The 27,399-nt window shown below is 65.5% G+C and overlaps 13 protein-coding genes across 13 annotated transcripts; 8 read left to right on the top strand and 5 right to left on the bottom strand.

The window, feature by feature from the left end:
- Positions 1–650: 650 nt before the first annotated feature.
- MSY001_1862 (uncharacterized protein) lies at positions 651–6,321 on the top strand (the record flags this gene model as incomplete). Its single annotated transcript, XM_018883686.1, has 2 exons — positions 651–658; positions 684–6,321. 2 exons carry the CDS (start codon positions 651–653, stop codon positions 6,319–6,321), a joined length of 5,646 nt encoding a protein of 1,881 aa, XP_018740421.1.
- A 75-nt stretch (positions 6,322–6,396) lies between these two features.
- MSY001_1861 (uncharacterized protein) lies at positions 6,397–6,768 on the bottom strand (the record flags this gene model as incomplete). The annotated part of the gene is made up of 1 exon (XM_018883685.1): positions 6,397–6,768. The coding sequence occupies one exon, from the start codon at positions 6,766–6,768 to the stop codon at positions 6,397–6,399; it is 372 nt and encodes a 123-aa protein (XP_018740420.1).
- A 97-nt stretch (positions 6,769–6,865) lies between these two features.
- MSY001_1860 (uncharacterized protein) lies at positions 6,866–8,495 on the top strand (the record flags this gene model as incomplete). Its single annotated transcript, XM_018883684.1, has 3 exons — positions 6,866–7,511; positions 7,535–8,377; positions 8,401–8,495. The coding sequence occupies 3 exons, from the start codon at positions 6,866–6,868 to the stop codon at positions 8,493–8,495; spliced, it is 1,584 nt and encodes a 527-aa protein (XP_018740419.1).
- Positions 8,496–8,543: 48 nt separating this feature from the next.
- On the top strand, positions 8,544–9,385 carry MSY001_1859 (uncharacterized protein; the record flags this gene model as incomplete). The annotated part of the gene is made up of 2 exons (XM_018883683.1): positions 8,544–8,566; positions 8,779–9,385. The coding sequence occupies 2 exons, from the start codon at positions 8,544–8,546 to the stop codon at positions 9,383–9,385; spliced, it is 630 nt and encodes a 209-aa protein (XP_018740418.1).
- Positions 9,386–9,527: 142 nt separating this feature from the next.
- On the bottom strand, positions 9,528–10,127 carry MSY001_1858 (uncharacterized protein; the record flags this gene model as incomplete). Its single annotated transcript, XM_018883682.1, has 1 exon — positions 9,528–10,127. The coding sequence occupies one exon, from the start codon at positions 10,125–10,127 to the stop codon at positions 9,528–9,530; it is 600 nt and encodes a 199-aa protein (XP_018740417.1).
- A 130-nt stretch (positions 10,128–10,257) lies between these two features.
- On the top strand, positions 10,258–11,789 carry MSY001_1857 (uncharacterized protein; the record flags this gene model as incomplete). The annotated part of the gene is made up of 2 exons (XM_018883681.1): positions 10,258–10,269; positions 10,296–11,789. The coding sequence occupies 2 exons, from the start codon at positions 10,258–10,260 to the stop codon at positions 11,787–11,789; spliced, it is 1,506 nt and encodes a 501-aa protein (XP_018740416.1).
- MSY001_1856 (uncharacterized protein) lies at positions 11,786–14,842 on the bottom strand (the record flags this gene model as incomplete). Its single annotated transcript, XM_018883680.1, has 1 exon — positions 11,786–14,842. The coding sequence occupies one exon, from the start codon at positions 14,840–14,842 to the stop codon at positions 11,786–11,788; it is 3,057 nt and encodes a 1,018-aa protein (XP_018740415.1).
- Positions 14,843–14,953: 111 nt separating this feature from the next.
- Positions 14,954–16,428, top strand: MSY001_1855 (uncharacterized protein; the record flags this gene model as incomplete). Its single annotated transcript, XM_018883679.1, has 3 exons — positions 14,954–14,995; positions 15,020–15,388; positions 15,412–16,428. 3 exons carry the CDS (start codon positions 14,954–14,956, stop codon positions 16,426–16,428), a joined length of 1,428 nt encoding a protein of 475 aa, XP_018740414.1.
- Positions 16,429–16,508: 80 nt separating this feature from the next.
- Positions 16,509–18,209, top strand: MSY001_1854 (uncharacterized protein; the record flags this gene model as incomplete). Its single annotated transcript, XM_018883678.1, has 1 exon — positions 16,509–18,209. One exon carries the CDS (start codon positions 16,509–16,511, stop codon positions 18,207–18,209), a length of 1,701 nt encoding a protein of 566 aa, XP_018740413.1.
- Positions 18,210–18,300: 91 nt separating this feature from the next.
- MSY001_1853 (uncharacterized protein) lies at positions 18,301–19,452 on the bottom strand (the record flags this gene model as incomplete). Its single annotated transcript, XM_018883677.1, has 5 exons — positions 18,301–18,333; positions 18,456–18,557; positions 18,581–19,135; positions 19,161–19,396; positions 19,425–19,452. The coding sequence occupies 5 exons, from the start codon at positions 19,450–19,452 to the stop codon at positions 18,301–18,303; spliced, it is 954 nt and encodes a 317-aa protein (XP_018740412.1).
- A 393-nt stretch (positions 19,453–19,845) lies between these two features.
- MSY001_1852 (uncharacterized protein) lies at positions 19,846–20,223 on the top strand (the record flags this gene model as incomplete). Its single annotated transcript, XM_018883675.1, has 1 exon — positions 19,846–20,223. The coding sequence occupies one exon, from the start codon at positions 19,846–19,848 to the stop codon at positions 20,221–20,223; it is 378 nt and encodes a 125-aa protein (XP_018740411.1).
- Positions 20,224–20,301: 78 nt separating this feature from the next.
- Positions 20,302–23,706, bottom strand: MSY001_1851 (uncharacterized protein; the record flags this gene model as incomplete). The annotated part of the gene is made up of 3 exons (XM_018883674.1): positions 20,302–23,034; positions 23,084–23,566; positions 23,701–23,706. 3 exons carry the CDS (start codon positions 23,704–23,706, stop codon positions 20,302–20,304), a joined length of 3,222 nt encoding a protein of 1,073 aa, XP_018740410.1.
- A 377-nt stretch (positions 23,707–24,083) lies between these two features.
- On the top strand, positions 24,084–27,350 carry MSY001_1850 (uncharacterized protein; the record flags this gene model as incomplete). The annotated part of the gene is made up of 2 exons (XM_018883673.1): positions 24,084–24,089; positions 24,129–27,350. The coding sequence occupies 2 exons, from the start codon at positions 24,084–24,086 to the stop codon at positions 27,348–27,350; spliced, it is 3,228 nt and encodes a 1,075-aa protein (XP_018740409.1).
- Positions 27,351–27,399: the final 49 nt, after the last annotated feature.

Here is a 27,399-nt window from a genome sequence, read left to right as displayed (position 1 = left end):
CTCGTGCGGGTCCCGCACGCCCACTACCGCACCTTTGGCGTACAGTGCGTCGCCATGCGCGATAGTATGATGCTATGGTGCGGCGCCGTGCCGGACGACACGGGCGAGAACGAGGCGCCGCCGCCGGGCGACACGGACACGGACGCACATGCCGCGGCCGAGGCGGGCGCCGAGGCGCGCGCACCGACCGACATGGCCGGCGCGGCGACCGAGCCTGCGTCGGAGCGTGCGTGCGCGGCGCCCGCCGGGCGCCTGGGCCGCGACTGGAGCGTCGCGATGACACTGCCGGCCGCAGGCACACGGGCGTCTACCACCGGGACATGCCTGTACCGCGTCGACGGCGAGGCGGCGCTGCCGATGGCCCAGCGACTCGGTACGTCCTTGTGCTAACGCAGCCGCCGCGACGGGCCTCGCGCAGCTGTACCTCTCGCTCGACTTGCCGCCGGCGCTCTGCGTCGGGGGCCTCGTGCCGCTGGCGCCCGAAGACGCACGCGCGCTCCAAGCCCTCGAGCTCGGTCTCAAGGACGTGTGCGCAAGGATGCAGCGCTATACCCACGCCTAGCCGTGCGGCTCGGGCGGCGCGCCGTGCGCGGCGGTCGCTCGCACGTGATAGATCGTCGCGGCACGCCCGGCCTTGCGAGTCGCCCACGATGGACTTGTACGTAGGACGGCGCTCACGCCAGTCTCGACCAGCCGACACACACACTGATCCTGAATGACCTAGCGGCCTGCCTTGCGCGCGATGCAGCTGCTGGCGTGCTGGACGAGTCAGACTTTGCCGCGCTGCAGTACAGCGGCGCGTCGTCGAGCGAGCACGCCTTTGTGAGTGTCTCGTCGGTGCGCGCGAACCTGGCGCAGGCGCGCTTCGCTGCAGCGACGGCCGACGCGATGGCGGCGTCCGGTGCGCCTGCCCACGACGCCGCGTACACGTACCTCGAGCGCGTCGCCCAAACACTGTACAGCGCCGCTGCGCAGCTGCCGCACACGGACCTCGATGGCAGCCTGCAGGGCCAGGGCCAGTGGCCCCTCCCTGACGAGCTCGCGTACACGTACGTCGAGACACTCCTCAAGATCGGCGCGTGCGTGCCAGAGACGCGGCTCCCGGTGCTGCAGGCCGTGCAGCAGCTCGTCGACGGCCTGCGCCACCAGCTGCAGACGGACACCTCAGCGGCCAGCACGATGCGCTGCGTGCCCCAGGTGCACGGCGTCGCGCGTGCGATCCAGGACGTGGCGTTCCCGTGGGACACGGGCGCGCTCACGCGCCTCTCGGCGTCCCTCGCGCCGCTCGTCGAGGCCGCCGTCGTCCACCGCCTCGACGCCGCGCTCGTCGTCCTGCCCGAGCAGGCGGCGGCCGCACAGCAGTGCCGCGCCGTCGCTCAGGCGCGCGGCGCCCCGCCGGCGCCGCAGGGCGTGCCACACGAGAGCGCCGCGCACCACCGCCTGCTCGAGCACTATGCGCGCCTCGGCACGCCGCTGAGCGGCCACTTTGTCGCGCGGTGCGCGCTGGGCGCGATGGCGTCCCTCCTGGCGCAGGGCCTGTGTGGCCCCGCGGCCCCGCGCGACGCGCCGGCCTATGCGTCGGCGTGGCGCGCGCAGGTGCAGGGCGCGGCGAGCCGCCCCCTCGATGCGAGCGAGCCTGTGCCGACGATTGTGCGTGCGTACGAGGGGGCCGTCGCAGCGCTGTCGCTGGGCGGCGCTCTGCCGGCGGAGCTGTACGTCGGCGAGACGCTGTGCACGTCGCTCAAGGCCCTCGTGCTGGCGGCCGCGGCGGGCGCGCCCGGCGCCGAAGCGCTAGCGCTCGATATCGTGCGGAGCACCCTGAGCGAGCAGGCGCCCCTGCACGACGCATCGCTGCAGCGCGCGGCGCTCGAGGGCGTCGCAGTGCTGGGCCGCGTGTACCCTGCGCAGGTGCCGGGCCTGCTCGCGCATGTGCGTCGCTGGACGGCGCTGCCGCTCCAGCTCCTCGAGGCAGACCTCGCGAGCGGGGCGACGCTCCTCGACACCGCGGCGGCGAGCCTGGTGGCGTGCATGCGTGCGGGCGGCGCCGAGCCGACCGACCTCGCCGTCTCGACGACGTACGCCCTGCTGAACCACCTGACGCGCGACACTGTCGTCGCTGGCGCGGCGCCTGCGAGTGTGCTCGTCAACAGCACGCTGACCGTCGTGGCCGGCCTCGCGCTGCATCTGCGCACGCCGTCGTTCACCGCGCTGGTCGTGTCGCTGCTGCTCCAGCGCCTCGAGGGCCACAGCCGCGTCTCGCCGTCGCTCGTGCTCCTGCGCCTCGTGGCGCTTGCGCCCGAGGCGCCGCGCTCCAGCTTTGACAGTGTGCTCGCCGCGCTCAGCACCGCGGCGCGCGCTGCGCTGCGCCGCGACGGCCCACTGCCCCTGGGCGGCGTCGCTGCGGCGCTCCTGCGCCTCGCGCGCGTCCTCGATGCGGCTGCTGAGGCGCGCGCGGCCAAGATCGATGCAGCGCCCGACGGCGCGAGCCGCAAGGCCGCATGTATCCCCGTGTACCTGGCGCTGCTGGTCGAGGCGGGCCTGCACACGCACGGCGGGCGCACGGCGGCGCGCGAGGCCGTGCAGATGCTCCTGCCGGCCGTTGCGACGCTCGTCGCGCACGAGGACGTGCAGGTGCACCTGCACGCGCCGACGGAGCTCGTGTACCTGTTCCGCCAGGCGTGGGTCGTGCTGTCGCTGAGCGGCGCGACGCGCCGTGCGCCTGCGGCGCGGGGCGATGCGCTGCATGTGCTCGCGCTCAAGACGCCGACGCTCCTGCCGGACAGTGTGCGCAACTATGTCGACGACGATATTGACACGCACAGCGTGCTCAAGCAGGACACGCTCGGCGCGACGCCCGCGTCGGTGCGGCAGGCGCTGGGGCTCGGCGCGCGTGCGCTCGAGTCCGTGCGCACGCTCTCGCTCGCGCGCCTGGCGTTTGTGCAGGCCGTGCTCGACGTCGAGCAGCGGCGCGCGGCGTGCGGGCGCGTGTCCATGGCGCTCGCGTACCTCACGCACCCTGGCGTAGCGTCGTCGTCTCTGGCCGCGCCGCTGTGCGAGGTGGCGGCGCGCGTGCTGGACGCCTTCGTCACGCACGCTGCGGACCGGCAGCACGCGCACGCGGTCGATGGCGTCCTCGCGGACGAGGTGCGCAACGTGCTGCTGGCGCTGTGCCACGCGCGTGCCGAGGTCCGCGAGCTCGCGCACCTGTACCTGGAGCGGCTCCCGTCCGTGCTGCCGTCCGTGCTCGCGCACCCTGATGTGGTGGTGACGATGCTCGAGCTCGTGGCGCTGCTCGGCCGCGCGTGCGATGCGGAGCTGGACGAGGCGTACATGCCCGCGTACACGTACCGCTCCCCCATCGCGAACATCAGCATCGACGTGTCGGACCTGTACGCGGAGCGGCGCGATCGCCTGAGCGAGGTGCTCGCGCGCGTGCGCCGTCTCCTCTCGCATGCGCAGGAGGCGACGCCCCACACGCTGCGCGGCGCCCTGCTGCGCTACCTGCACGACGAGGCGTCCGCGGACGGCCTCGGCGCGAGTCTCGCGCTGGACTATGCGCGCGGGCGGCCGCAGCCCATTGGCGTGTCGAAGGTGCGGGGCGACGCCGCCGGCCCGCTCGCGCACGACCTGCTCGTGCAGGGCGCGAGCCAGGGCGCGATGGGCTCGGCCAGCGAGGCCGAGTGCGAGCAAGTGCGTGCGGCGCTCGCGGCGGCGCTCGAGCGCGCGGCGCCTTCGCCCGACGCGCTCGCCGCGCTGCTGTACCGCGGCGGCGCGCTGGTCGTCGAGCGCACGCCGCTGGACCTCGATCTCGTGTCGTTCCTCGTGCTGGTGCCGATGCACGTGTGCACGAAGGCGGCGCTCACGACCGCGACGCAGGTGTGGACGTGGGTGCTCGCCGAGCGCCCGTCCGCGCTCGTGGCGCTGGTCGGCGCGATCGCGCAGGGCTGGGCGCGCACGGCGGATGCGCGCCAGGGCCTGTACGCGACGACGCTGCGGGCCGACAGTCCGCTGGCGCGCCCCACGTCCATGACGGCGCTGGACCACAAGGCAGTCGCGCTCGAGGCGCAGCGGGCCGACGAGCTGCTGACCGGGCACATGCTCGTGCTGCAGGTGCTCGAGGATGTGCTGGCGTCGTTTGGCGCGTCGAGCGCGCCGCTGATGAGTGTGCTTGTGTGGCTCGTGCAGCACATCGTCGAGTCGGCGCCGCGGCTGAGTGCGCACCCCGTGATGCGTGCGCCGCGTCTCGCGCTGGCGTCGCTCGCACTGCGCGTGCTCGCTGCGGCGCATGTTGATGTGCTCGTCGAGGCGCGCCTGCGCGACGGCATCGCGCGCCTGCTGCTCGACTGGTTCGCGCATCCGCCGACGTGGTCGTTTGGCGGCGACCTGCGGCGCGCCGAGCAGGAGCTGCGCCTGCTGCGCTCGGTCGGCGCGGCGCTGCGGGGCGCCACGCTGCGGGCCGACTCGCTCGTCGCTACCGCGACGATCGCGCCGCCTGCGCGTGTCACGCTGCACAGCGCACAGCCTCTGGCGCCGCGGTGCACGCTCGCGCAGGCGCTCACGCATCTGCAGGCGGAGCTGCGTCTCCTGCAGCTGCTGCTGGAGAGCGAGGAGGCGCGCTTGCTCGTGTGGCGGCACCCGACCGAGTCGTGCGCGATGCCTGCGCCGCAGGCGACGCTCGCGGATCTGCGCACGGCGTGGCTCATCGATGGCCGCGTCGCTGTGCAGCTGTGCGCGCGCTTCCGCGACCCGGCGCTGCGCACGGAGCTGGGGCGCCTCGTGCGCGCGTCGCCGCACCGCGTCGTCGCGTGCTCCGAGGCGGTCGCGTACCTGCTCGCGGCGCCTGCCGAGGGCCGTGCGCGCTCGTGGCTGCACCTGTGGGCGCCCGAGCCGCCCGTGGCCGCGGTCGGGCGGCTGACGCCCGCGGGCGGCGCGCGCGACCCGCTGGTGCTGCAGTATGCGATGCGCGCGCTCGAGGCGTACCCGATCGACCTTGTGTTCTTCTATGTGCCGCAGCTGGTGCAGACGCTGCGGGACGACTCGCTGGGGTACGTCGCCGACTTTGTGCGCAAGACGTCGCGCATTTCGCAGCTGTTCTGCCACCAGATCCTGTGGAACATGCAGGCGAACACGCACAAGGACGACCTCGGCGAGGTCGAGGATGCGCTCAAGCCGACGCTCGACCGCCTGTCGAGCGAGATTGTCGCGCAGCTGTCGGGCGAGGCCCAGGCGTTCTACGAGCGCGAGTTCACGTTCTTCCAGGAGGTGACGTCGATCTCCGGCAAGCTCAAGCCCTACATCAAGAAGAGCAAGCCGGAGAAGAAGGCCAAGATCGACGAGGAGCTCGCGCAGATCCAGGTGCTCGAGGGCGTGTACCTGCCGTCGAACCCCGATGGCGTCGTCGTGGACCTGGACCGGCACAGCGGGCGCCCGCTGCAGAGTGCGGCGAAGGCGCCGTTCATGGCCACGTTCCGTGTGCGCCGGCCCCTGGCGGAGCACGAGCGCCGGGAGCCTGATGCGCCGGCGCATGTGGATGTGTGGCAGAGCGCCATCTTCAAGGTCGGCGACGACTGCCGGCAGGACCTGCTGGCGCTGCAGGTCATCGCGCAGTTCAAGAACATCTTCTCGGCGATCGGGCTGGGCGTGTACCTGGACCCGTACCGCGTCACCGCGACGAGCCCCGGGTGCGGTGTGATTGACGTGGTGCCGAACGCGACGTCGCGCGACGAGATGGGCCGCCAGAAGATCAACGACCTGCCCACCTTTTTCATGCAGCGCTACGGCGATGTGCAGTCGGTGCCGTTCCAGCGTGCGCGCCTGCACTTTGTGCAGTCGATGGCGGCGTACTCGGTGGTGTGCCACCTGCTGCAGATCCGCGACCGGCACAACGGCAACATGATGGTCGACGGCGAGGGCTATCTCGTGCACATCGACTTTGGGTTCCTATTCGACATTGGCCCTGGCGGCATGCGCTTCGAGCCGTACTCGTTCAAGCTCACGCACGAGATGGTCCAGGTCATGGGCGGGCCGCACTCGCCGGGCTTTGCGCTGTTTGAGCAGCTCGTCGTCAAGGCGTTCCTCGCGTGCCGCCCGTTCGCGGACGAGATTGTCGCGACGTGCGGCCTGATGCTCGGCACGGAGCTCCCGTCGTTCAAGGGGCCTGCGACGATGCAGCGCCTGCGCGACCGCTTCAAGACGGAGCTCTCGGAGCGCGAGGCGGCGCAGCATGCCCAGTGGCTCGTCAAGGACGCCTACGGCAACATGCGCGGCACGCTGTACGACCTCATCCAGGAGAAGCAGAACCAGATCCCGTACCGTCGATAGACTACGCCTCATTCGCTAGCACTTCCGCGGCGTCTGCCTCGCGCGCCCCGACACGTTGCACTGCGTGAGTAGCCCCTACGTACCGAGCAGCGTGTGGATGGCCGCCTGCGTCCGCGGCACGAGCAGCTGCTGCCGCGCCTCCCAGTCGCGACGCAGGTCCCAGTTGGGCCGGCGCGGCGCAATATTCGTCATATCCAGCTCCTCCGCCTCGCGCGCCCGGTCCTCGGCGATGGCGCGCGCCTGCAGGCCGTCGACGTCCATCTCGACCGTGTCCGTCGGCGCTGCACCGAGCGCCGACGCGGGCGGCTCGCTCGTGCGGTAGCTCCGCTTGACCGCCTGGCCAAACTCGTTGGTCGACGCAGCCTCGGTATCGCCCGCCTCCTCCGCGAGACGCAGCGAGCGCAGCGCCTCGATGCGCGCACGCCGCACCGCTGCCGCACGCTCCATCGCTGCAGCGAACGCCACCGACGACGCGGCCGGCCGCTGGGTTCGCTGACATAATCGCATGCACCGCGCTCCGTCGTCCCTCTCTCTGTTCTCGGCCATGAGGCGCAGTGCGGGCCTGTTGGCAAGCGTGCGTCCGCGCGTGCTCACGCGCGAGATGCCGTCTGTGACGCGATCCCTGTTTGGTTTGTTCAAGCGGCGCGCGCCTGCGCCTGCCAAGGCGCCCGCGCCCGTCCCGGTGCTCGCGCCCGACAACCTGTTCCACAAGCTGTCCGAGTCGCCGATCCCGTCGATGCGCGCGCGCGGCGAGCGCATCCGCTCGCTCGCGCCGTGCCCCGTGAGCATGGCCAAGTATGGCGAGCGCCGCCTCGTCAACTTCGAATGCCCCGACTGTGGCTGGCCCACGCACTACTCCGAGAAGGAGTGGCGTGAGGATACGGAGCATGCGCGGTACGTGCCGCGCCTGCGCGAGGCCAACGAGGACGAGCACGACCTGCGCAGCGGCCGCCCCATGAGCGAGTTCCAGCTGCCGCGCAGCCAGCCACACGAGGCGGCCGTCAACTTGTCCGGCTGGGACCAGTACTTTTACACGCGCAACTTTCCCTCGATCGAAGCGGAGCGCAGCAAGCGCCACGTCTCCAAGCTGCTCACATTCCCCATGACGATCGTCGGTGCACTGCACGAGTTCAGCCCGTACACGCGCCGCAACGCGCGCCTCACGCACGAGGGACTCCGCTCGCTGGCCCGTACGTTGCCCCACTAACCGCAGCCCTGCGTCAGACGCTGCATCCCGAGCTTGGCTCGCGGCCGCACCTCGACCCCGTGCGCATCTTTGTCGTCGGCGCACGCGCCGAGGCGACGCTTCCGCCGGACGTGTGGAACCAGATCTCGTACATGTTCCCGAAGGTGCCCATCCACGTGTTTCTGATCGGCCCCGAGGCCCTCATCCTGCCGCGGAACGTCCCGAGCCCGTGGAATCACCCCATGTACAAGGAGCGCGCGACGCCGTACCCCTTCCCGTCGCGCAGCATCGCCGTGTCCGAGAACCTCACGCTGACGGCCATCCAGACGACGTACGAGACGGTCCACTCGTTCTTCGAGCCGTTCGATCCCTACACGGACGTGTTCTTTGCGTTCGCGCCGGGCTTTGGCTTCCCCAGTGTGATTGCCGTCGAAGAGCAGGCGCGGCTGCGGGCCGAAGAGCGCGAGGACAGGCGGCGCACGCAGGAGGCGCGCGACACGTACTTTGCCAAGCACGCGCCCCTGGACGACGCGCCCCAGAGCTCGTTCCGCCCAACTGAGGTCGCGAAGAACCCGGCGGGCGGCGACGTGCCGTCCGACGAGCCGGCGCCCGCCGTCGTGGCGCTGCGTCCGCAGCAGGGCGCCTTTACGTCGCTGCAGGCCGCCCCGGTCGTGCAGGCACAGCGCGAGTGGGCGCAGTCCCTCGGGCAGATCCTCTCGACGCGCTGCGCCCTCTTCGTTTCGGGCTTCTCGCCCGCCGACGTGGAGCGCGACGTGCTGGCGTTCGAGTCGGTGGACGGCGTCAGCGGCGAGTTTGACTGGCTGCTCACGCCCGGCGAAAATGTGTTTGCGAGCCAGCAGTGGGCCATTGGTACGTGCCGAAACTAACCGCAGCCGACTTTGATCCACGCATCGCCGTCAAGGCCAACTGGGGCCTGTGGGCCGTGCGCGGCAAGCGCTACGACATTCTCGGCCCCCAGTGGGAGTAGCCATAGATGAGTCAGCACACCGGGCGCCGCCCGTCGCTTGCATCCACCATGTCGGACGTGTGTGCCTTCAAGTCCGGGAACGGCGCGGGCGCTCCTGCGCCTGCGATCCACGAGCACGGCCACAGCCATGAGCACGGCCACAGCCATGAGCACGGCCACACGCACGAGATCATGGAGCATCCCGGCCGCTTCGGCGAGCGCGACCTCCCGAACTATGCGGCGCGCCACTGGAACGAGCGTGCGTTCACCGTGGGCATTGGCGGGTGCGTTGATCTACTTACAGCAGGCCTGTCGGCTCTGGAAAGACGGCGCTCCTCCTGGCGCTGTGCCGCAAGCTGCGAGACCACTACAACATCGGCGTTGTGACGAACGACATCTTTACGCGGGAGGACCAGGAGTTCCTCGTGCGCAATGCGGCGCTGCAGGACACGAACCGCATTCGCGCGGTCGAAACGGGTGGCTGCCCGCACGCGGCGATCCGCGAGGACATCTCGGCCAACATGGAGGTGCTCGAGCAGCTGCAGGCCGAGTACGAGACGCAGCTCCTGTTCGTCGAGAGCGGCGGCGACAACCTTGCGGCGGCCTTCAGCGTCGAGCTGGCCGACTTCCACGTGTACGTGATCGATGTCTCGGGGGGCGACAAGATCCCGCGCAAGGGCGGCCCCGGCATCTCGCAGTCGGACCTGCTCGTCATCAACAAGATCGACCTGGCCGAGCACGTAGGCGCCTCGCTCGACGTCATGCGCCGCGACGCCGACAAGATGCGCGACCACGGCCCGACCGTGTTTACCAGCGTGAAGCAGGATGTCGGCGTCGACGCTGTCATCGACCTCATCCTCGCGGCGCGTCGTGCGGCGGGGGCGGACAAGGCGGGCAAGCCGCCGGCGTAGGCGTGCGTGGTGGCCGTCGCGCGGCGCGCGCGCGCCGCGTGCGCCGCTGCCGCTCCGTAGCGCGCCAGTAGCGTGCATAGAGAACCACTTCGGCTGTGCCTACGAGCAGCGCAGCGCCAAAGGCCACGGCCGCTTTCTGGGGTCAGCGTCGCGTACGTACCCAGAGGCTGTCGCGGCTGCCTGCGCCCCACCATACGGCGGTCGCCACGGCGCCTATGCTGAGAAGGATATTGACGAGGGCACTGAGCTGCGTGCGCGTCTCGCGCCATGCCTCGTGCTCCGCGCGCACCGCGTGCGGCGCGGCCCCGCCCGACAGGCGGTACGGCGCCGCGGACGGCTGCGTCGGCGCTGGAGAGACCATGCGGGCATATTCGCTCTCTTCGTGCGCGCGGCGGATGGCCTCGAGCGACGCGTCGAGCTCCTTGGGCTGCGGTAAGCCATGGCGACGTACCCGCTCATAGACGGCGCGCGGAGGATGGTACAGCTGCGCGCCGCGCAGGAGGGAGGCGAGCGTGTACGCGTCGTCGTGGGTGCGCGCCCACTGCGACACCTGCACGAGCAGCGTATGCGGCACGCGTCCCTCGGCGTGCGCGAGCGACGGATCCGCGGGCGCGTGGCCACCGAGGGGCACACGCACCATCTGCGACCGCAGTGCCTCCCGCACATCGCTCGGCACGTCCTCGCGTGCGGCCAGGCGCTCGAGGCGCGCTGCCGTGGCGCTCGGCACCACGAGGATCGGCATGGGCAGGAGCCGGGGCAACCGGCGCCCGATCGGATATCGGGGGCGGCCGCCTGCACTCCGCCGTCCATGTCCGCTGCCTTGGGCCTGGGCCGGGTGGTGCGCTCGCGGTGCCTCGCGCCGTGGGCGCCGCATGGCCCCAAGTGTACGGTGCGCCTTGCGAGTAGCCAGCCTACGGGCGAGACGCCGTCGGTCGCATACGAGCGCCAGGTGGCAGCCGGCGAGCTCAAGTCCGACGACTTCCAGCGGCGCATCGTGCGGCTGCTGGACCACTTGCACGAGCAGCTCAAGACGTACGAGCAGCCGGCTGTGCCGGAGCCGGAGGAGGGGCTCGTCGATGAGGTGCGCGAGGGCGGCCTGGCGAGCAAGCTGCTGTCGCTCCTGCCGCTGCCTGAGCAGGAGGCCGGCTCGATGGAGCAGGCCAAGCAGGCCAAGCCGACGGGCGTGCTGCGTGCGCTGGCGGGCCTCTTCCAACGTGCGCCGCCGCCGCAGGAGGCCGTGCGCCCCGAGGGCGCGCCGCAGGGCCTGTATCTGTATGGCGACGTCGGCACCGGGAAGAGCATGCTGATGGACCTGTTCTATGCGACGCTGCCGGGCCACATTACGCGCAAGCGCCGCATCCACTTCCATCAGTTCATGATGGACGTGCACAAGCGCTCGCACTTTTACAAGTCCAAGTACCACCGCTCGTCGGGGATCGTGGGGCAGGCGGGGACGCCGCGCGAGTCGCCGTCGAGCTCGGCCGCGGCGCCGACGCGTGGCGCCGGTGGCGCGGCGCACGAGGGCAGCGAGATTGACCCGATTGAGCCGGTCGTCCGCGAGATTGCGCGCACGACGCAGGTGCTGTGCTTTGACGAGTTCCAGGTCGTGGACATTGTCGACGCGATGATCCTGCGCCGCCTGCTCGAGGGACTCCTGCGCTACGGCGTCGTGACGGTCATCACGTCGAACCGCCCGCCGTCGGAGCTGTACAAGAATGGTATCCAGCGGTCGAGCTTCGTGCCGTGCATCCACCTGCTGCAGACGCAGTACCGCGTCGCGGACCTCAACTCGGGCACGGACTACCGCACCGTGCCGCAGGACCGGTACCAGACGTATTTCCTGAGCGGCGACGCGGCCGGCGTCGCGGCGTACGAGCGCGAGTGGGAGGCCCTCACGAGCGACGAGCCGGCCATCGAGGACCGCACGCTGCGTGTGTGGGGCCGCCAGCTGCATGTGCCTGTGTCGACGTCGAACGCCGCGCGCTTCACGTTCATGGAGCTGTGCGGCCAGCCGCGCAGTGCATCGGACTACATCGCGCTGTGCCGCGAGTTTCCGTGCCTGTTCATCGACGACATCCCGCTGATGACGCTCGACATGCGCGACCTCGCGCGCCGCTTTATCACGCTGATCGACGCCGCGTACGAGGCCAAGACGCGCCTGTGGTGCACGTCCGAGGTCGAGCTCATGAAGGTGTTTAGTGGTACGCGCGCTATGGACAAGCCGACGAGCGACCAGATGCGGGCGCTCATGGACGACCTGAAGCTGACGATGGACGACATTGGCGGCGCGTCGATCTTTAGTGGCGACGAGGAGCTCTTTGCGTTTGCGCGCCTCCTCTCGCGCCTGAGCGAGATGGGCACCAAGCACTACGCCGAGCACGCCGCGCTGCCGCGCCGCGGCTAGGCACGCCGGAGCGCCCAGATCTCCACCTTCTTCAGCAGCCCCTTGAGGTTCTTGCCGGCGTGGAAGCTGTGCGTAGTGAGCCACGCCTCCATGTCGGCCCGCAGCGCCGCGAGCGGCTCGGTGATCGGCAGCGCGCCCGCGAGCGTCGGATTCAGCGTAAGGTCAAAGAAGCGCGTCCACAGGTCCGTCTGCCAGTAGCGGCGCAGCGGCTGCTGGAGCCGGTGCCGCGCGCGGCCGTCGTCCGCGACGGACGAGGTCGTGTCCATGTACTTCCCGAATAGCAGGCAGTGCGCGATGCTCGCGAGGCCATAGTAGTCGGCCTGGTACGTCCACGGGCGCATCTCGCGCATCTCGATGCAGTCCTGCGCGCCCGGCGCCCAGTCGGCCACGAACCGCTGCCCGGGCACATAGCACCACAGGTCGACCGCGCGCCCAAAGTCAATCAGTGTGACGCCTTTGGCGGCCCACCCGTGCGCGCCGTCCGGCGCATACGTCGTGCTCCACTCGTCCGTGTCGTCCGCGCGGATCATGCAGTTGTCGATCTTCAGGTCGCCATGCAGGAAGCCGGCCGTGTGCAGTCCCTCCACGACGCGGCACAGCTCGATCACGTAGAACATCGCCAGCACCTCCTCGACGCCACCGGCACCGGCGCCCGTGAGCGCACTGCTCACACCGGCCGCGGCCGCCTGGTTGACCAGCTCGAGCAGTGTGCCTTTCGATGCATACTCGAGCAGGAGCAGCGACACGTCCTCGCACCACACAAAGCGCCGCGCGCCGACGACGCTGCGCTGCAGGGGGGGCGCCAGGCGGTGCCGCACCTGCTCGAGAATGTAGAACTCCCACCCGCTCGGCGGCGACTCCATCTTGAGCGCGAGCAGCTGGCGCCGCTCCATCTCGTCGACGTCGTCGGCGTCGACCTCCGCGTACGACGGCGCGGCCTCGCCAGCCATCGGCACAGCCTCGTTCAGGTCCTGCGCGAGGAACACGGTGCCGTAGCCGCCCTCGCCCAGCTGCGCACGCACGCCCAGCTGCATGTCGGCCACGGCGAGCTCGTGCGCACTCGCGCCGACCGACGCACGCCGCGACGTGCTGTCCTTGCCGACGCGCGCCTGGAGGCGGGGCAGGACACCCTGCAGCTCCTTCGGCGCGTCGACGTAGCCAGGTAGCGCGCCGAGCGGCACCGCCAAGTTGGCGAGCAGCGCAGCGACGACTTCAGGGTCCGCTGGCGAGCACGGATTCGGGAGGCGCAGCGCGCTGGGCGGCGCGCGCAGACCGCCATGTGGCACGGGCGCCTCGGGCACGGCGCCGCTCGTGTCCGTCTCCCACGCGCGGCTCACCTCGGTGCGCTCCGTGATGGGTGTCAGGGGCTGGAACGGCAGGCGCGACGGGCCACCGCCGAGCGCGTCGGGCGGCGCGGCGCGCGGCGTCGGCGGCACGTCGTTCTCCTCGCTCGGCATGACGGGGTACCGCACCGACTCGTCGGAGCCACTCTCGCTGTCGTCGCTCTCGCTCTCCTCACTGTCGCCGTTGAACATGCTGTCCACCTCGAGGATCGCCGCTCTGGTCACGACCGTCGGACTCGGCGCGCGCCGCGGCGCCTCCCGGCGCGGCCACCACTCGCCCGTTTGCGCATCCAGGTACGCCCACGGATCCGCGGCGCTCGTGGCGGGCAGGTGGCGCTCCGCGTACACCTCGTCCAGGCTCCGCTCGGCGGTGCGGGGCAGCGGCCGCGCCTTGTCCTGCACGTACGCACGAATGTCTACGCCGGGGTACAGGCGCTCGAGCGGCGCTGCGTGGCGCTCGGCCACGGGCTTGGCGCTGCGCTTCTTGGGCGCCGGCGCACGCGGCGCGCTGCGCGGCGGCGGTTGGAGCGCCTGGGGACTGTAGTGGAGGAACGGCTGGCGGCGCAGCTGGTCGGCCTCGCTGGGGGCGCTCTGGCCCAGCACGGCCGCGCGCGGCGTGCGGCGGGGGCTGGCATCTTCGTCCGAGTCGCAAAACACCTCGAGTGCGCGCGCCTGGGTGCGCGGCGTCATCGCGCTCTGGGGCAGGGGCTGGAGCGTGCGCGCCCCGAGCTGGTTTTCCTTGTGGCGCGTCGGCGCGTGGCCGAGGTCGGACCATGCGGCGCGGGCGCCTCTGGGCGCCTCGTCGTTTTCGTCGCAGTACACGTTCATCGTGCGGGCATTGGGCCGTGGCGCCGCGCTGGACAGCGGCTGGTGTGTGCCGAGCACATTCGCCGGCTGGCTCTCGCCGCGGCCTGTCTTGGTGCCGAGCACGCTGCGTCCGGCCTTGGCCATGGCGCGCGCGAGTGCTTGTGCGTAGTTTGTGCGTGGCTCGTCCGAGAGCTCAGGGAGGCTCAGGATGCGCTGCTGGTACTCGCCGTAGCGGCGCTTGAGGCGGTCCAGGGGGCTCGCGCGGCGCGCGATGCCGAGCTTGTACGTCTCGTCCGCCTCATCGTATGCGCCGTCGCCCTCGAGCACGTTCGCGAGCTCCTCGTACAGGCCCGCGAGGTTCGTCCCGATCTCGTTTGCGAGGAGGAACTGGAACACATCGCGCGGCACGTCCGTGTGCTGGGCATACAGAATCCACAGGCGCAGGTACCGCGAGTCGTGGCGGTACTGCTCGGACGCACGGAAGGTGCGCGTGGCGCGCTCGAGGAGCGGCACGATGCCGCTCTCTGCGCTCTTGCCGTCGGGGTAGTTGTCGATGCACCACTTGACGTAGGCGCACCAGGCCTCGAGCGGGTCGTCCGCCTCGGCATTTTCGGCGCTGTGGACGTGCGCCTCGTGCGCCTGGCGCTGCGCGGCTAGCACATCGTGCCGCTCTTTCGGGGGCATGCCGAGCGCCGTGCTCAGCGCATGCGCACTGCGCCCGCGCGCACGGGGCTGGACGTTCTCTTTCTGCGCCTCGATCTTCTCGAATGGCGTGATGGGCGTGGTCGATGTTTGATCCAGACTGCGCAGCGGCGTGCGCAGCGGCGTCTTGAGTGGCGTCGCGGCTCCTCGCATGGGGGTGTGGGCCGCGGCATGCGCAGGCGCAGCGTCGGGCCGGTCCATCGCGCCGAGTGGCACAAGGCACGGCGGCCCCAACCCACAACACGCGCGGGCGCGTATGTCACGTGCACTGAAAAAAGTGGCGCTGCCTCCACGACGGCCGCCGCGACGACGATGGTGAAGCGCCGGCGCAAGACCCGCACCCACAAGAAGGGCGTATGTGCAGCACACTGACCCCAGCCGATCAGCAATTCCACGGCTGACTCGCGTGCGCCCAAGAGCTTTGTGATCCGTGGCGGCAAGGTCGGCAAGAGTGTGTCCGCACTCGTGCGCGACGTGCGCCGCATCATGGAGCCGAACACGGCGTCGCGCCTGCAGGAGCGCGAGCGCAATAAGCTGCGCGACTACCTGACTATGGCCGGCCCCCTTGGGGTATCGCATATGCTGATCTTTAACCAGACGGACGCCGGCATCAATATGCGTGTGCTGCGGTGCCCGCGGGGGCCGACCGTGACGTTCCGTGTGAACAAGTATGCGCTGGCCAGCGACATTATGCACAGCTCGCGCCGGCCGATGGCGCCGGGCAGCGAGTTTACGACTGCGCCGCTGGTACGTGCGAGTGACTAACGCAGCTCGTGCTGAACAACTTCGGCGGCGACGACCGGCACCTCAAGCTGCTCGTGTCTGTGTTTCAGAACATGTTCCCGCCGCTGCATGTGCACTCGATGCGCCTCTCGCAGGTGCGCCGTGTAGTGCTGCTCAACTACCACGCCGAGACCAAGACGATCGACTGGCGGCACTATCTGATCTCGGTGCGTCCCGTTGGCGTGTCGCGCTCGGTGCGCCGCGTCATTGAGGGGTCCACGCGGCCGTCTGCTGCGTCGTCGGGCAGCGTTACGGGACACGGCGGCGAGCACCGGCGTCACGGACGGGCACTCGTGAACCTGGGTAACGCGACAGACATTGCCGAGTATGTCATGCGCGGCAGCGCGGCGACGGGCGGCGAAGACACCGATACCAGCGAGGCCGAGTCGGAGGCGGAGGACATGGCCGATCCGCAGAATGCCGTGGAGCTCGCGCAAAAGTACCTGGGCCGCGGTAACGTGGCGAATGCGCAGCGCGCTGTGCGCCTCCGCGAGATTGGGCCGCGCATGGAGCTGCGCCTCGTCAAGATCGAGGAGGGGCTCAATGGCAGCACAGTGCTGTACCATGACTATGTGCACAGGACCGCGGCGCAAGTCGCACAGCAGTCGCGCGAGGTGGCCGAGAAGCAGCGCCTCGCGAGCGAGCGCCGCGCCGAGCAGGAGCGCAATGTCGAGCGCAAGAAGCAGGCCAAGGCACAGCGCCAGGTCACCTTCGAGGACGACGTCGCGGACGCCCCGGACGGCGCGGACGAGTGGGAAGACGAGGAGGACGCGGACGACGAGTTTGCCTATGAGGACGCCGCCGCAGGTGCGCCCGCGAATAGCCAAGCGGTCGCGCAGGACGTGCTGGGAAGTGACGAGGAGCTCTTTGAAGAGGAGGACGACGAAGAGGAGCGCGACGACGACGACGACGACAGCGACCTCGAGCCGATCCCCCTCGGCGAGAGCGAATACGACCTCGTGTCGACCGGCGGGCGCGCGTCGCGCGCGAAGCGCCGCAGGTAGTGTCGTAGTCTTACTAATCCGCTCGGCCGGGTCGACCTTGCTGGCCACGCGTTCGTCTCGTTTTCGACGCTTCTCGCGCCATGGCCCAGATTTTCCAGAAGGACCCGCGCAACGCGGGCCTGTTCCTTGGTGGACAGCGCCTGTCGGGCTCGGATATCCGGGACCAGAATGTGCTGGCGGTGCAGTCGATTGCGAATGTAGTCAAGTCATCGCTGGGCCCTGTCGGCCTGGATAAGTACGTGCGGTACACTCACATCAGGATGCTGGTCGACGACATTGGCGATGTGACGATCTCGAACGACGGTGCGACGATCCTGCAGATGCTCGAGGTGGATCACCCGGCGGGCCGCATCCTCGTGGAGCTCGCGCAGCAGCAGGACAAAGAGGTGGGCGACGGCACCACCTCGGTGGTGCTCCTCGCGTCGGAGCTGCTGCGCCGCGCGAACGAGCTGGTGAAGAACAAGATCCACCCCACGACGATCATCACCGGCTACCGTCTTGCGTGCCGTGAGGCGATCAAGTACATCCAAAATGTGCTCGCCGTCAAGGTCGAGGCCCTCGGGAAGGAGAGCCTCATCAATGTGGCCAAGACGAGCATGGCGAGCAAGGTGATCGGCAGCGACGACGACCTGTTTGCGCAGATGGCCGTCGATGCGATGCTCGCGGTCAAGAATGTCAACAGCCGGGGCGAAACGAAGTACCCGGTCAAGGCCGTGAACGTACTCAAGGCGCACGGCAAGTCGGCGCGCGAGTCCATGTTCGTGCAGGGTTACGCGCTGAACTGCACGGTGGCGTCGCAGGCCATGAAGACGCGCATCCAGAACGCCAAGATCGCGTGCCTGGACATCAATCTGGTGAAGCAGCGCATGCACATGGGCGTGCACATTACGATTGACGACCCGGAGCAGCTGGAGAAGATCCGCGCCCGCGAGAGCGAGATGGTGCTGGAGCGCGTGCGCAAGATCCTCGCGACTGGCGCGAATGTGGTGCTGACGACCAAGGGCATCGACGACCTGTGCCTCAAGGAGTTCGTGCAGGCCGGCGCTATGGCGGTGCGTCGCTGCAAGAAGGAGGACCTGCGGCGTATCGCCAAGGCGACGGGCGGTCAGTTTGTGAGCAGCCTCGCGAATCTCGACGGCGAGGAGTCGTTCGATGCGAGCAGCCTCGGCACGGCCGACGAAGTCGTCCAGGAGCGCGTGGGCGACAACGAACTGATCCTCGTGCGCGGCTCTAAGGTGTACAGTGCGAGCTCCATTGTGCTGCGCGGTGCGAACGACTACATGCTCGATGAGATGGAGCGGGCGCTGCATGACAGCCTCTCGGTCGTCAAGCGCACACTCGAGAGTGGCTCGGTGGTGCCGGGCGGTGGTGCTGTGGAAACGGCTCTGGACATTTACCTGGAAAACTTTGCTACGACGCTCGGCTCGCGCGAGCAGCTGGCGATCGCCGAGTTTGCGCAGGCGCTGCTCGTGATTCCCAAGACGCTGGCTGTGAATGCCGCGAAGGACAGCACAGACCTCGTCGCCAAGCTGCGCGCGTACCACACGGCGGCGCAGAATGCCGAGGCGTCCGACCCGAAGAAGACGCTGCGCTTCTTCGGCCTCGACCTGCTCGGTGGTGCCGTGCGCGACAACTTGCGCGCGGGCGTGCTCGAGCCGACTGTGAGCAAGCTGCGCAGCCTCAAGAGCGCCGTCGAGGCTGCTACGAGCCTGCTGCGGATTGACGATGCCATCACGATCCCGCCGGAGCCGCCCAAAGAGGACCCCCACGACCATATGTAGTAAGCGAGTAGACCGTCAAGTGCCATAAATGCACGAGTGCAGCCAGGTGAGCAGCCTGGACCATCTTGAGGGCGTCGGCGCCGGGTGCGTGTCACCCTCGTCGCGCGGCGTTGTTGGTTCCGAGCTGGGCAAGATCGATTCGTCTTCGTCGGAAAACAGCGGCGAGGGGGGTTCGCCATTCGCCAAGTGCTCGGCATTCGCCTTGGCGACCTCGCCGACGATTTGGAATCGCTGCGTCGCACGCACCGTCGCCACGGCCGACTTCCACTTGGATCGGTAATTCTCTCGGATACCCGCGCCAATATCCTGTGTATCGTCCTGCTGTGTGTCCTGGAGACGAGCAAACCACTGAGTGAGTGAAGCAGACATACAGGGTGCTGGAGCGCCTCGTCTGAGGTGATGCGCTCGTCAGGATCGCGCGTGAGGCAGCGCTTGACGAAGTCAATGCCCGTGTCGCTCACGGTGGCCCAGTACTTTTGATCAAACGTGATATCGGCAGATTCGACCTGGCGGCGGAAGAGGGCAGGATCCGCGCTCGAGAAGGGTGCAAATCCACACAGCATGCAAAACGTTACGACGCCGAGACCCCACATGTCGACCTGTTTGCCGTAGTGCTTCTTTGCGACGACCTCCGGCGCAGCATACCCGATGCTGCCGCACATGTCATGCAAATCTGCATCGTTCTGGTGGCGCAAATGCGTCGCAATTCCAAAGTCGACGAGTACAATATTCGCATCGTCGGCCTCAGAGCGGTATAGGATGTTTTCGGGCTTGATATCACGGTGAACAGTATTGTGGTGGTGCATGTAGCTGATGGCTTCCAGAATCACGTAGATGGTGCGGCATGCGACTCGCTCAGTAAAGCGGCCGCGTGCAAGGCGGTCGAAGAGCTCGCCACCGCTCGCTTCCTCGAACACGAGGTAGAACTGGGTGTGAACGAAAACGACATACCTTATCATTCGACTCGAACCACTCGATGAGCTTTACGATATGGGGGTGGTCGAGGCTCTGGACCATCTCAATCTCACGCATGACCGTCTCTTCATGGCCCTTAAGTAGGTGCTTACTGATGATCTTCACGGCTACCGGCTCCTTCGACCCATCTGGACGCAGGTGCGTGGCTGAGCGCACGACACCAAAGGTGCCTTTTCCCAAAGTCTTTTCAAAGATATAATTTTTCTTTTTTGCTGCACGTCAGACACACAACTAGCGTACCATAGCTTGCCGGCTGCGTTGTGCTCATCTCAGAGAGACGAACAGGTACAGCGGAGGGGCAGCCGGAGAATCTAATCAACGTACTTCTCGCATTGACACAAGGCGCAGCACGGGCAGATGCCTAAGCCAATCACATAGATGGCCCAACACCATGTAGCCCCACAAGACAGGAAATTTGCTTACATAACCACAGGAGTTGCAAGCAAAAAAGAAAGAATACGGCGTGAGGGACTCGAACCCCCCACTGTTGCTGTTCCGATGGAAGGCAACTGTTATACCCCTTAACTAACGCCGTCGACCGCTGAGGTATAATACGGAGCGGCGTACAGATGATTGAGATTCCTAGTATATAAAGGCGCTATTAGTAACTGCAGGAGAAAAAAAAATTGCGCCTCGTGCACTGACGTCGGCCGGGACCACCATGGCAAAGTCGCTTCGTGCGAGCTCCAAACTTGCCGCACGCAACCGAAAGCGGTATACGGAAACGTCTGACTATGCTGTTACGGCGGCTGCGCGTCTACAACAGGTCTCGGAGCGCCTCAAGCAACGGATGAACCAGCCCAAACTCTCAGAGCTGGAAGCCGATAAGAGTGATGACGCGGAGGACGAGGCCATGGAGACGAAGAGCACGCCTGAGGCTGGGACTATGCAAGTGGATGGTGCTGAAGGCGAAGCGCCCCGCAAGATCAGCACGTCGGCGCCCCGTGGTTCCCGCAAGGAGCAGTGGCGCAAATCGCGTGGCCTGTCGATGCATCGCAAGTCCTCGAGCAAGAGTGGGCGGGCCAAACGCCGCCGCTAGTGCACGGGAAGATACCCTGTTTGGCACATGTTACCCTAGAGGAAACGGGTCATTATTATAACGTGTCTACATAGTTCCTTACTTGATGCATTCCACGACGTCGTCATCCAGGAACCCGTCAAAGAGGTCCTGGCAGGGCAGCGCAGGCGGTCCAAGGAGGCGGGGTGCACCATTCAGCGACGACGATTGTGACATAGATGGGCTCGGGCGGCTCAGCGTAATGAGCACAAGGCTCGCCGCCTTGATGGCTGGGATAAGCTCAGGCACAGACTCGAGCAGCGCCGTGTCAAGCATGACACCCAAGAGATTGTTGCCTTTCGCGAAGCGAACCGCCTCGGCCACGCTCGACTGCCGAGGATCGGCGTCGCTCGGCAGCATCGACACAGCCGCATCCGCGTCGAGGGTAGCGTGGTTGATGAAAAATACCGCATAGTTCGGCTGCTTCCAGTTGAGCGCCACACAAGCGCTCGGCACCGCGCTGCCGAAGAACAAACGGCGGCGCTTCTTCTCCCGCCCAGCTGCATCGTATACGGCGTGCAGCGTGGCGTCAATGCAAGGGTTGATCGGTGCACAATCCGCGTCGTCGAGCACCACCTCAAGCGCAAGGCCAATGTGCAAGGGGAGTGTCGAAAGGAGTGTCTCGAGCGACACCAGGGCACCACGCAGCTTGGCACTCCATTCCGCCATGCTCCGACCCGTGTCTTCGTCGCGAACGTGCCACTCGTGCCCAGTGTGTGTTGCAATCGTAGCAAACTCGGCCGCTGTAACCTGCGAGACCGTCGGCGCCCACACATCAACGGGGAGACGCTCCGTAGCACAGACCACAGGCACTGTATCCTTCGTGAAGCGCACCTGCACCCGCAGATAGTCGCCAGAAAGAGACGATGCAGTCACATACGATGCCATGTCGTGCGCATCGTGTGCGGCCGCGCCCTGCGAAGGCGGCGAAATAGTCAGGGGTTGGTTGCTGCCTGGCAGCGTGCTCTTCCAGTAGGTCTCCACGCGACCACCGATCTGCAGCTGCACCGTTCCGTATGGACAGACGCTCTCCACGACCACATTGATGTGCCCCACAGCGTTGAGGTGCCAGTCAAACAACGGGAGCTGCAGTTGCGTGCGGTTCTGCAGGCCATTCAGCACATCAGGAAGCAGTACCGTCTTGGCAATCCGTGCCGAGCCAAATGTCGGGAACAGTTCCAACTCGAGGTAGAACGACTCCATGTCAGCAATCTGGAACGAGACCTCTTCGCGGTCGTCGGCCAGCGGAAGGATCAGTGTGTGGGGGATGCCGGCCTGGACGCCACCGCCCGCCTGGCGTGGCGTCAGGACAAGCTTGAGCGACGACAGCAGACCGCTGCCCATCTCAATGCGCTCACCCCCGGACCGGTGGTGCAGTGTTATCGAGCTGTTGGTCAGGTTCAGGCACAGCAGGGTGCGCTTGTCCAGGTAGTTGTGACCATACGTGCGGAATGGAATAATGGGTGGCGGCAGGTGCAGCGAAGGGATACCGTCTAACTCCTGGTCAAGGTCGTCCATTGGCGCATCAGACGCAGCCTCTGAGGCGCTCTTCTCCGCCCCTGCCGGCGCCTGCGCCGCCTCGGCGGCCCTGTGCGCGGCAAGAAGCATTTGCGTACACTCACGCCAGCCGTGCCACGCTGCGTAGAACAGGGCATGGCGCCCCTTTTCGTCCACGTGGTCGATCGAGGCCCCAGCGGCCAGCAGCATTTCCACACACGCTGCGTGGCCAAACTCTGCCGCATAAAACAGTGGCGTACACTGCGTGCCTTTTTCGACCGCGTTAACATCCGCCTTGGCTGCAATGAGCAACCGCAGGCATTCGGTATGGCCAGCACGCGCAGCGAGCGTCTGCGGCAGCAGGCCCTCTGCATTCACCTCCGACTTGGCACCGCGCTCCAGCAGAAGACGCGTAATTTCCACATGGCCGCGCTGCGCCGCAATCGCCAGCGGCGACAAATCGCTAAATTCGGTCTTGCCTCGCAGCTCGGCACCGGTGCGCTGCGCGAAGTCGAGCAGCGCACGCACAATATGCGTATGGCCACGAACAATCGCATGGACTAGCACAGAGAAGCCGTCCATATCGACCCGGTTGATGATATCATCGCTGTGCTCCTGCGACTCGGGCAGTGAAAGCAGGTACTCGCACAAGTCAGTCAAGCCCAGCATGGCCGCGTACGCCAGCGCTTCGCGTCCATACACGTCGCAGCGGCGCGAGTCAACACCGTGCGTGATACATGCTCGTGCCAACTCAAGCTGTCCTGCGAGTGTGCTTATGTGCAGGGCGGTGCGCGCGTTGATGTCGTCGACAAACTGGTAGTCAGGAAGGCCAGCATCGATCGCAGCCTGCACCGCCTCCGGTGGTGCCGAGACAAGCGCACGCCACAGCTGGTGCATCACACCCGAGTTAATAGGCGTCGACTCATCAGCGAGCTCAAACTCGGCCGCCTGTGTGCGCGCCTGGTCTAGCAGCTGGCGCGTTTCCTGCGTGCGGCCCTCACGCACAGCGGTCGTCAGCTGCTCCTCCAGCTGCGCCATCGCATGGTCTTTGGCGTCAGACTTGCGTGCCGCTTCAAAGTCCAGGGGGCGCTCGGAATCGAATACAAGTCCTTCCACGGCGTCGTCGCCATCGGCCAGAAGCATGGCATTCGGCAGGTTCGTCGCTGTGGAAGGAAGGCTGCCGCGTAGCAACGCCGTCTCGCCCTTGAACTGTGTGACGGGCAGGGGATGGCCATCAGCTAGGCTCTCCAGCTGCAGGATGCTGGCAGAGGCAATATCGCTCATTTCGGCAATAAACTCACGATTGAAACAGGCTAACGTGAGTGGTAGATAACGTACGCTGTACTTCGACCTGGCGCTCTAGGTAAAGCTCTTTGGTCTGCGACTTGAAGCGCTTGTCCCACTTTTTCAGGATCTTGCGGAAGCCGGTAGCGTTAATTTCGATAAACTGCTGCAGCTTTGCAAGGTCCTTCTCAAAGTAGCGAAAACCCTCCAGCAGCGCTACCAAGGAAGGCGTGTCGCGCGTAAGGCGCATCGAATGGGTGCCATCCGACGTCGCGCGAGTGGCAAGTGCAATTAAGTGGCGCTTCTTTGAGATCAGCGTCGTCAGACGGGAGCGCAGCTCCGACTCTTTCTGCAGGTAGAACGCATTGATCTTCTCCAGTTCACGCTCCAACCGGAAGAAAAAGGCGGCTTTGTGAACCTGAAGCTCTGTGCCAGGCGAATCCGATGACAGAATGGGCTCCGTATGTTCCACATCGGAGGGGCGAACACTCGTAGCAAAAAGCGCAGCGTCAGCGAGACGGCCCTTTTCGAGCGAGTTGATAATCTAGCGAGTGAGCAAGTGCCTCGAGGCATACCTTCTTCAGGAACTTGTAGTCCAGGTAGTAGGCCCCCCATCCCGAGACTTGTTGACTGAGAATCTGTTTGCCAAACTGTAACTGTGAGCAAGAAATTACGCACCTTCATAGCGGGCGAGACGTGGGGGACTAGCGACCCACTTCACGCCGAGGGACTGTCGTCGCTAGGGAGTAGGACAATGCGGTCACGCTTAGGCTGCCCGCGCATGCAACGCACGGTACGGCCCACGTGCGTCACAGGGCACCGCTGCCCCGGTGGAGGCAAACCGCGAGGCGCTGTGGCACGTGATACGCGCCCGGGCAGCCACCCCGACAGCAGTGCGACGTGTCATCGAGCCACACCGCTGAGGCGATTTGCGCGCAATAGCTGGTGCAGCGCTAGCGTTCCTATCAGAGGACACATACTTTGACTGCACTGCCTAGCCACTGCACTAACACTCGCACGCATTCAGCACTGATCGCCTAGACACAGGCACAGGTTCAACCATGGAGGTATGTGAATGACTGTGGCGCGCCACTAACCATGCGCAGGCGATTTTGGACTTTTCGCAGGACCTTGACCTCGGTCTGCTCGACACTATTGTTGCGGCGATGTTCACAGGGGTCGGTAGCGAGCAGCGCATGGCACAACAGGTGCTGGCGCAGTTCCAGGAGCACCCTGACGCGTGGCAACGCGTGCCGGTGATTCTGCAACAGAGCAGCAATTCTCAGACCAAGTACATTGCACTGCAGATTCTCGACAAGCTAATCGCTACGCGCTGGAAGGTGCTCCCTGTGGATCAGCAGCAGGGGATCCGTAACTTTATTGTGGAGATGATCGTGACCATGTCCGCGGAGGAGGACATGCTCCGCCGTGAGCGCACGCTTCTGGGCAAGCTGGATACAACCCTGATCCAGATTCTCAAGCAGGAGTGGCCGCACAACTGGCCGAACTTTATTCCGGAAATTGTGTCGTCGTCGCGCGGCTCGCTCTCGATTTGCGAGAACAACATGGCCATCCTGCGTCTACTCTCCGAGGAAGTATTTGACTTCTCCGCCGAGCAAATGACGCAGGCCAAGGCCCGCAATCTGAAGAACCAGTTCTGCGGCGAATTCGGCGAGGTGTTCCAGCTGTGCACTGAAGTGCTCGAAAAGGCAACGAAACCGTCGCTGATTAAGGCTACACTGGAGACCATGCTTCGCTTTTTGAACTGGATCCCGCTGGGTTTTATTTTTGAGACCAATGTGATTGACAACCTGGTCGGCCGCTTTCTCGAGGTGCCCGATTTCCGGAATGTCACGCTCAAGTGCCTGTCGGAAATCGTGAATCTGAACGTTGGCCCCGAGTACGACCCCAAGTTCGTTGTGCTGTTTAACATGGTGATGACTTCGATCAACCGAATGATTCCGCCCTCGACGGACATTGCCGGTGTCTACGAGACCTCGACAGACGAGGACCAAGAGCTCGTACTGAACCTTGCATTGTTCCTGAGCAACTTCCTCATCGCCCATGTTCGTCTCCTTGAGAATGCAGAGAACCAGGAGGTGCTACTTAATGCACATCTCTATTTGATCAAAGTATCACAGGTGCCGGAGCGCGAGATCTTTAAGATTTGCCTTGAATATTGGGCCAAGCTCGTGAGCGAGCTGTACGAGGAGTTCCAGCAGTTCCCCATGTCGGACGTCAACTCAGTCTGGGGTCTGAACCTGGGTGGTGCTCAGGCGGCGCAGCGCAATGCGACGGGCCGCAAGGCGTTTTATGTGAACATTCTCTCCAACCTGCGCCTTGTGATGATCGAGCGGATGGTCAAGCCCGAGGAAGTGCTGATTGTCGAGAACGATGAAGGTGAAATTGTACGCGAGTTCCTCAAGGAGTCGGATACGATTGTCCTGTACAAAGCAATGCGCGAGGTGCTCGTTTACCTGACCCATCTTGACGTGCTTGACACGGAGAATATCATGACAGAAAAACTTGCAAGGCAGGTCGACGGGTCTGAGTGGTCCTGGGCGAACTTGAACACGCTTTGCTGGGCCATTGGCTCTATTTCAGGAGCTATGAATGAGGAAACAGAGAAGCGCTTCCTTGTGACGGTGATCAAGGATTTGCTGGGTCTTTGTGAGATGAAGCGTGGCAAGGACAACAAGGCCGTGGTCGCATCGAACATTATGTACATTGTCGGCCAATACCCCCGCTTCCTTAAGGCACACTGGAAATTCCTCAAGACGGTCGTCAACAAAAACTTTGAGTTCATGCACGAAACCCATGAGGGTGTCCAGGACATGGCGTGCGATACGTTCTCGAAGATTGCCCAAAAGTGCCGTCGACACTTTGTGATGCAACAGGCGGGTGAGCAGGAGCCATTTATCGACGAAATTCTGCGCAACCTACTGCAAATCACTGTGGACCTATCGCCTCAGCAGGTGCATACCTTCTACGAAGCGGTGGGCTACATGATTGCGGCACAGCCAAATCGGGCGACGCAGGAGCGCCTGGTAGCTAACCTGATGGAACTGCCGAACAATGCCTGGGACAACCTGATGAAGCAGGCCCACAGCAACGTGGATGTGCTCAGCAGCCCTGATAATATCAAGGTGTTGTCGAATGTGCTCAAGACAAATGTTGCTGCGTGCACCTCGATCGGGCCCTTCTTCCTCCCTCAAATTGGCCGCATATACCTGGACATGCTCGCACTCTACCGCAGTGTGAGCAGCATCATCAGTGCAAAGGTGGAAGCCGAGGGTCTGATTGCGACCAAAACGCCCATGGTGCGAGGTCTGCGCGCGATCAAGAAGGATATTCTCCGGCTTGTCGACACGTATATCCGTCGCGCAGACGATCTTGAGGCTGTTAATGCGAACCTGATTCCTTCGCTGCTTGACGCAATCCTGGGTGACTATCACAACAACATTCCAGCGGCACGCGACGCGGAGGTTCTGAATGTGATGGCAACTATCACAGCGCGCCTGGGTGGCCTGCTCACGGACAAAATTCCGCCGGTGCTGGATGCTGTGTTTGAGCCTACACTGAACATGATTAATCAGGACTTTGCCGAGTTCCCTGAGCACCGTGTTGGATTCTTCAAGCTACTGCGAGCGATCAACCTGCACTGCTTCTCGGCTCTCTTGCAACTTCCGCCTGCCAAGTTCAAGCTGACGATGGACTCGATCATCTGGGCGATCAAGCATACGATGCGCGACATTGCGGACACTGGTCTGAACATTTGCCTCGAGTTGCTTAACAACATCGCAGGTACCGACCCATCGATTTCGGGCGCCTTCTACCAGCAGTACCTACTTAACATGCTGCAGGACATCTTCTATGTGCTCACTGATGCGGACCACAAGAGCGGTTTCAAAACGCAGTGCCTTTTATTGGCGCGCATCTTTGAGCTGATTGAGACGAACAAGGTGGTGGTGCCACTGTGGGACCCAGCGCAGGTGAGCGACCCTGGTATGAACAACCAACTGTTTATCCGGCAATACACGGCGAACCTGCTGCGCACTGCGTTCCCCCATGTGCAGCCACAGTACATCGAGCAGTTTGTCAGTGGTTTGTGCTCCCTGTCGTCGGACCTCGTGCAGTATAAGGTGCATCTGCGAGACTTCCTGATTACGTCGCGCGAGGTGGCAGGAGGTCTGGACAATTCAGACCTGTTCCTCGAGGAGAAGGAGGCAGAGCAGCAGCGCAAGGCCGCCGAAGAGCGCGAGAATGCGGCCAAGATTCCAGGCATGCTCAAACCCTCGCAGATCACCGAGGAAGACGAGGAGCTCTGACTGTTTGAACAGCTCCTGTACTAATGGGTCGATTCTAGGTATAGGATCT

Source organism: Malassezia sympodialis, genomic scaffold, assembly GCF_000349305.1.
Source record: "Malassezia sympodialis ATCC 42132 genomic scaffold, msy_sf_9, whole genome shotgun sequence".
Taxonomy (NCBI): Eukaryota; Fungi; Basidiomycota; class Malasseziomycetes; order Malasseziales; family Malasseziaceae; genus Malassezia; species Malassezia sympodialis.
This window is presented reverse-complemented; position numbering and strand designations above follow the sequence as displayed.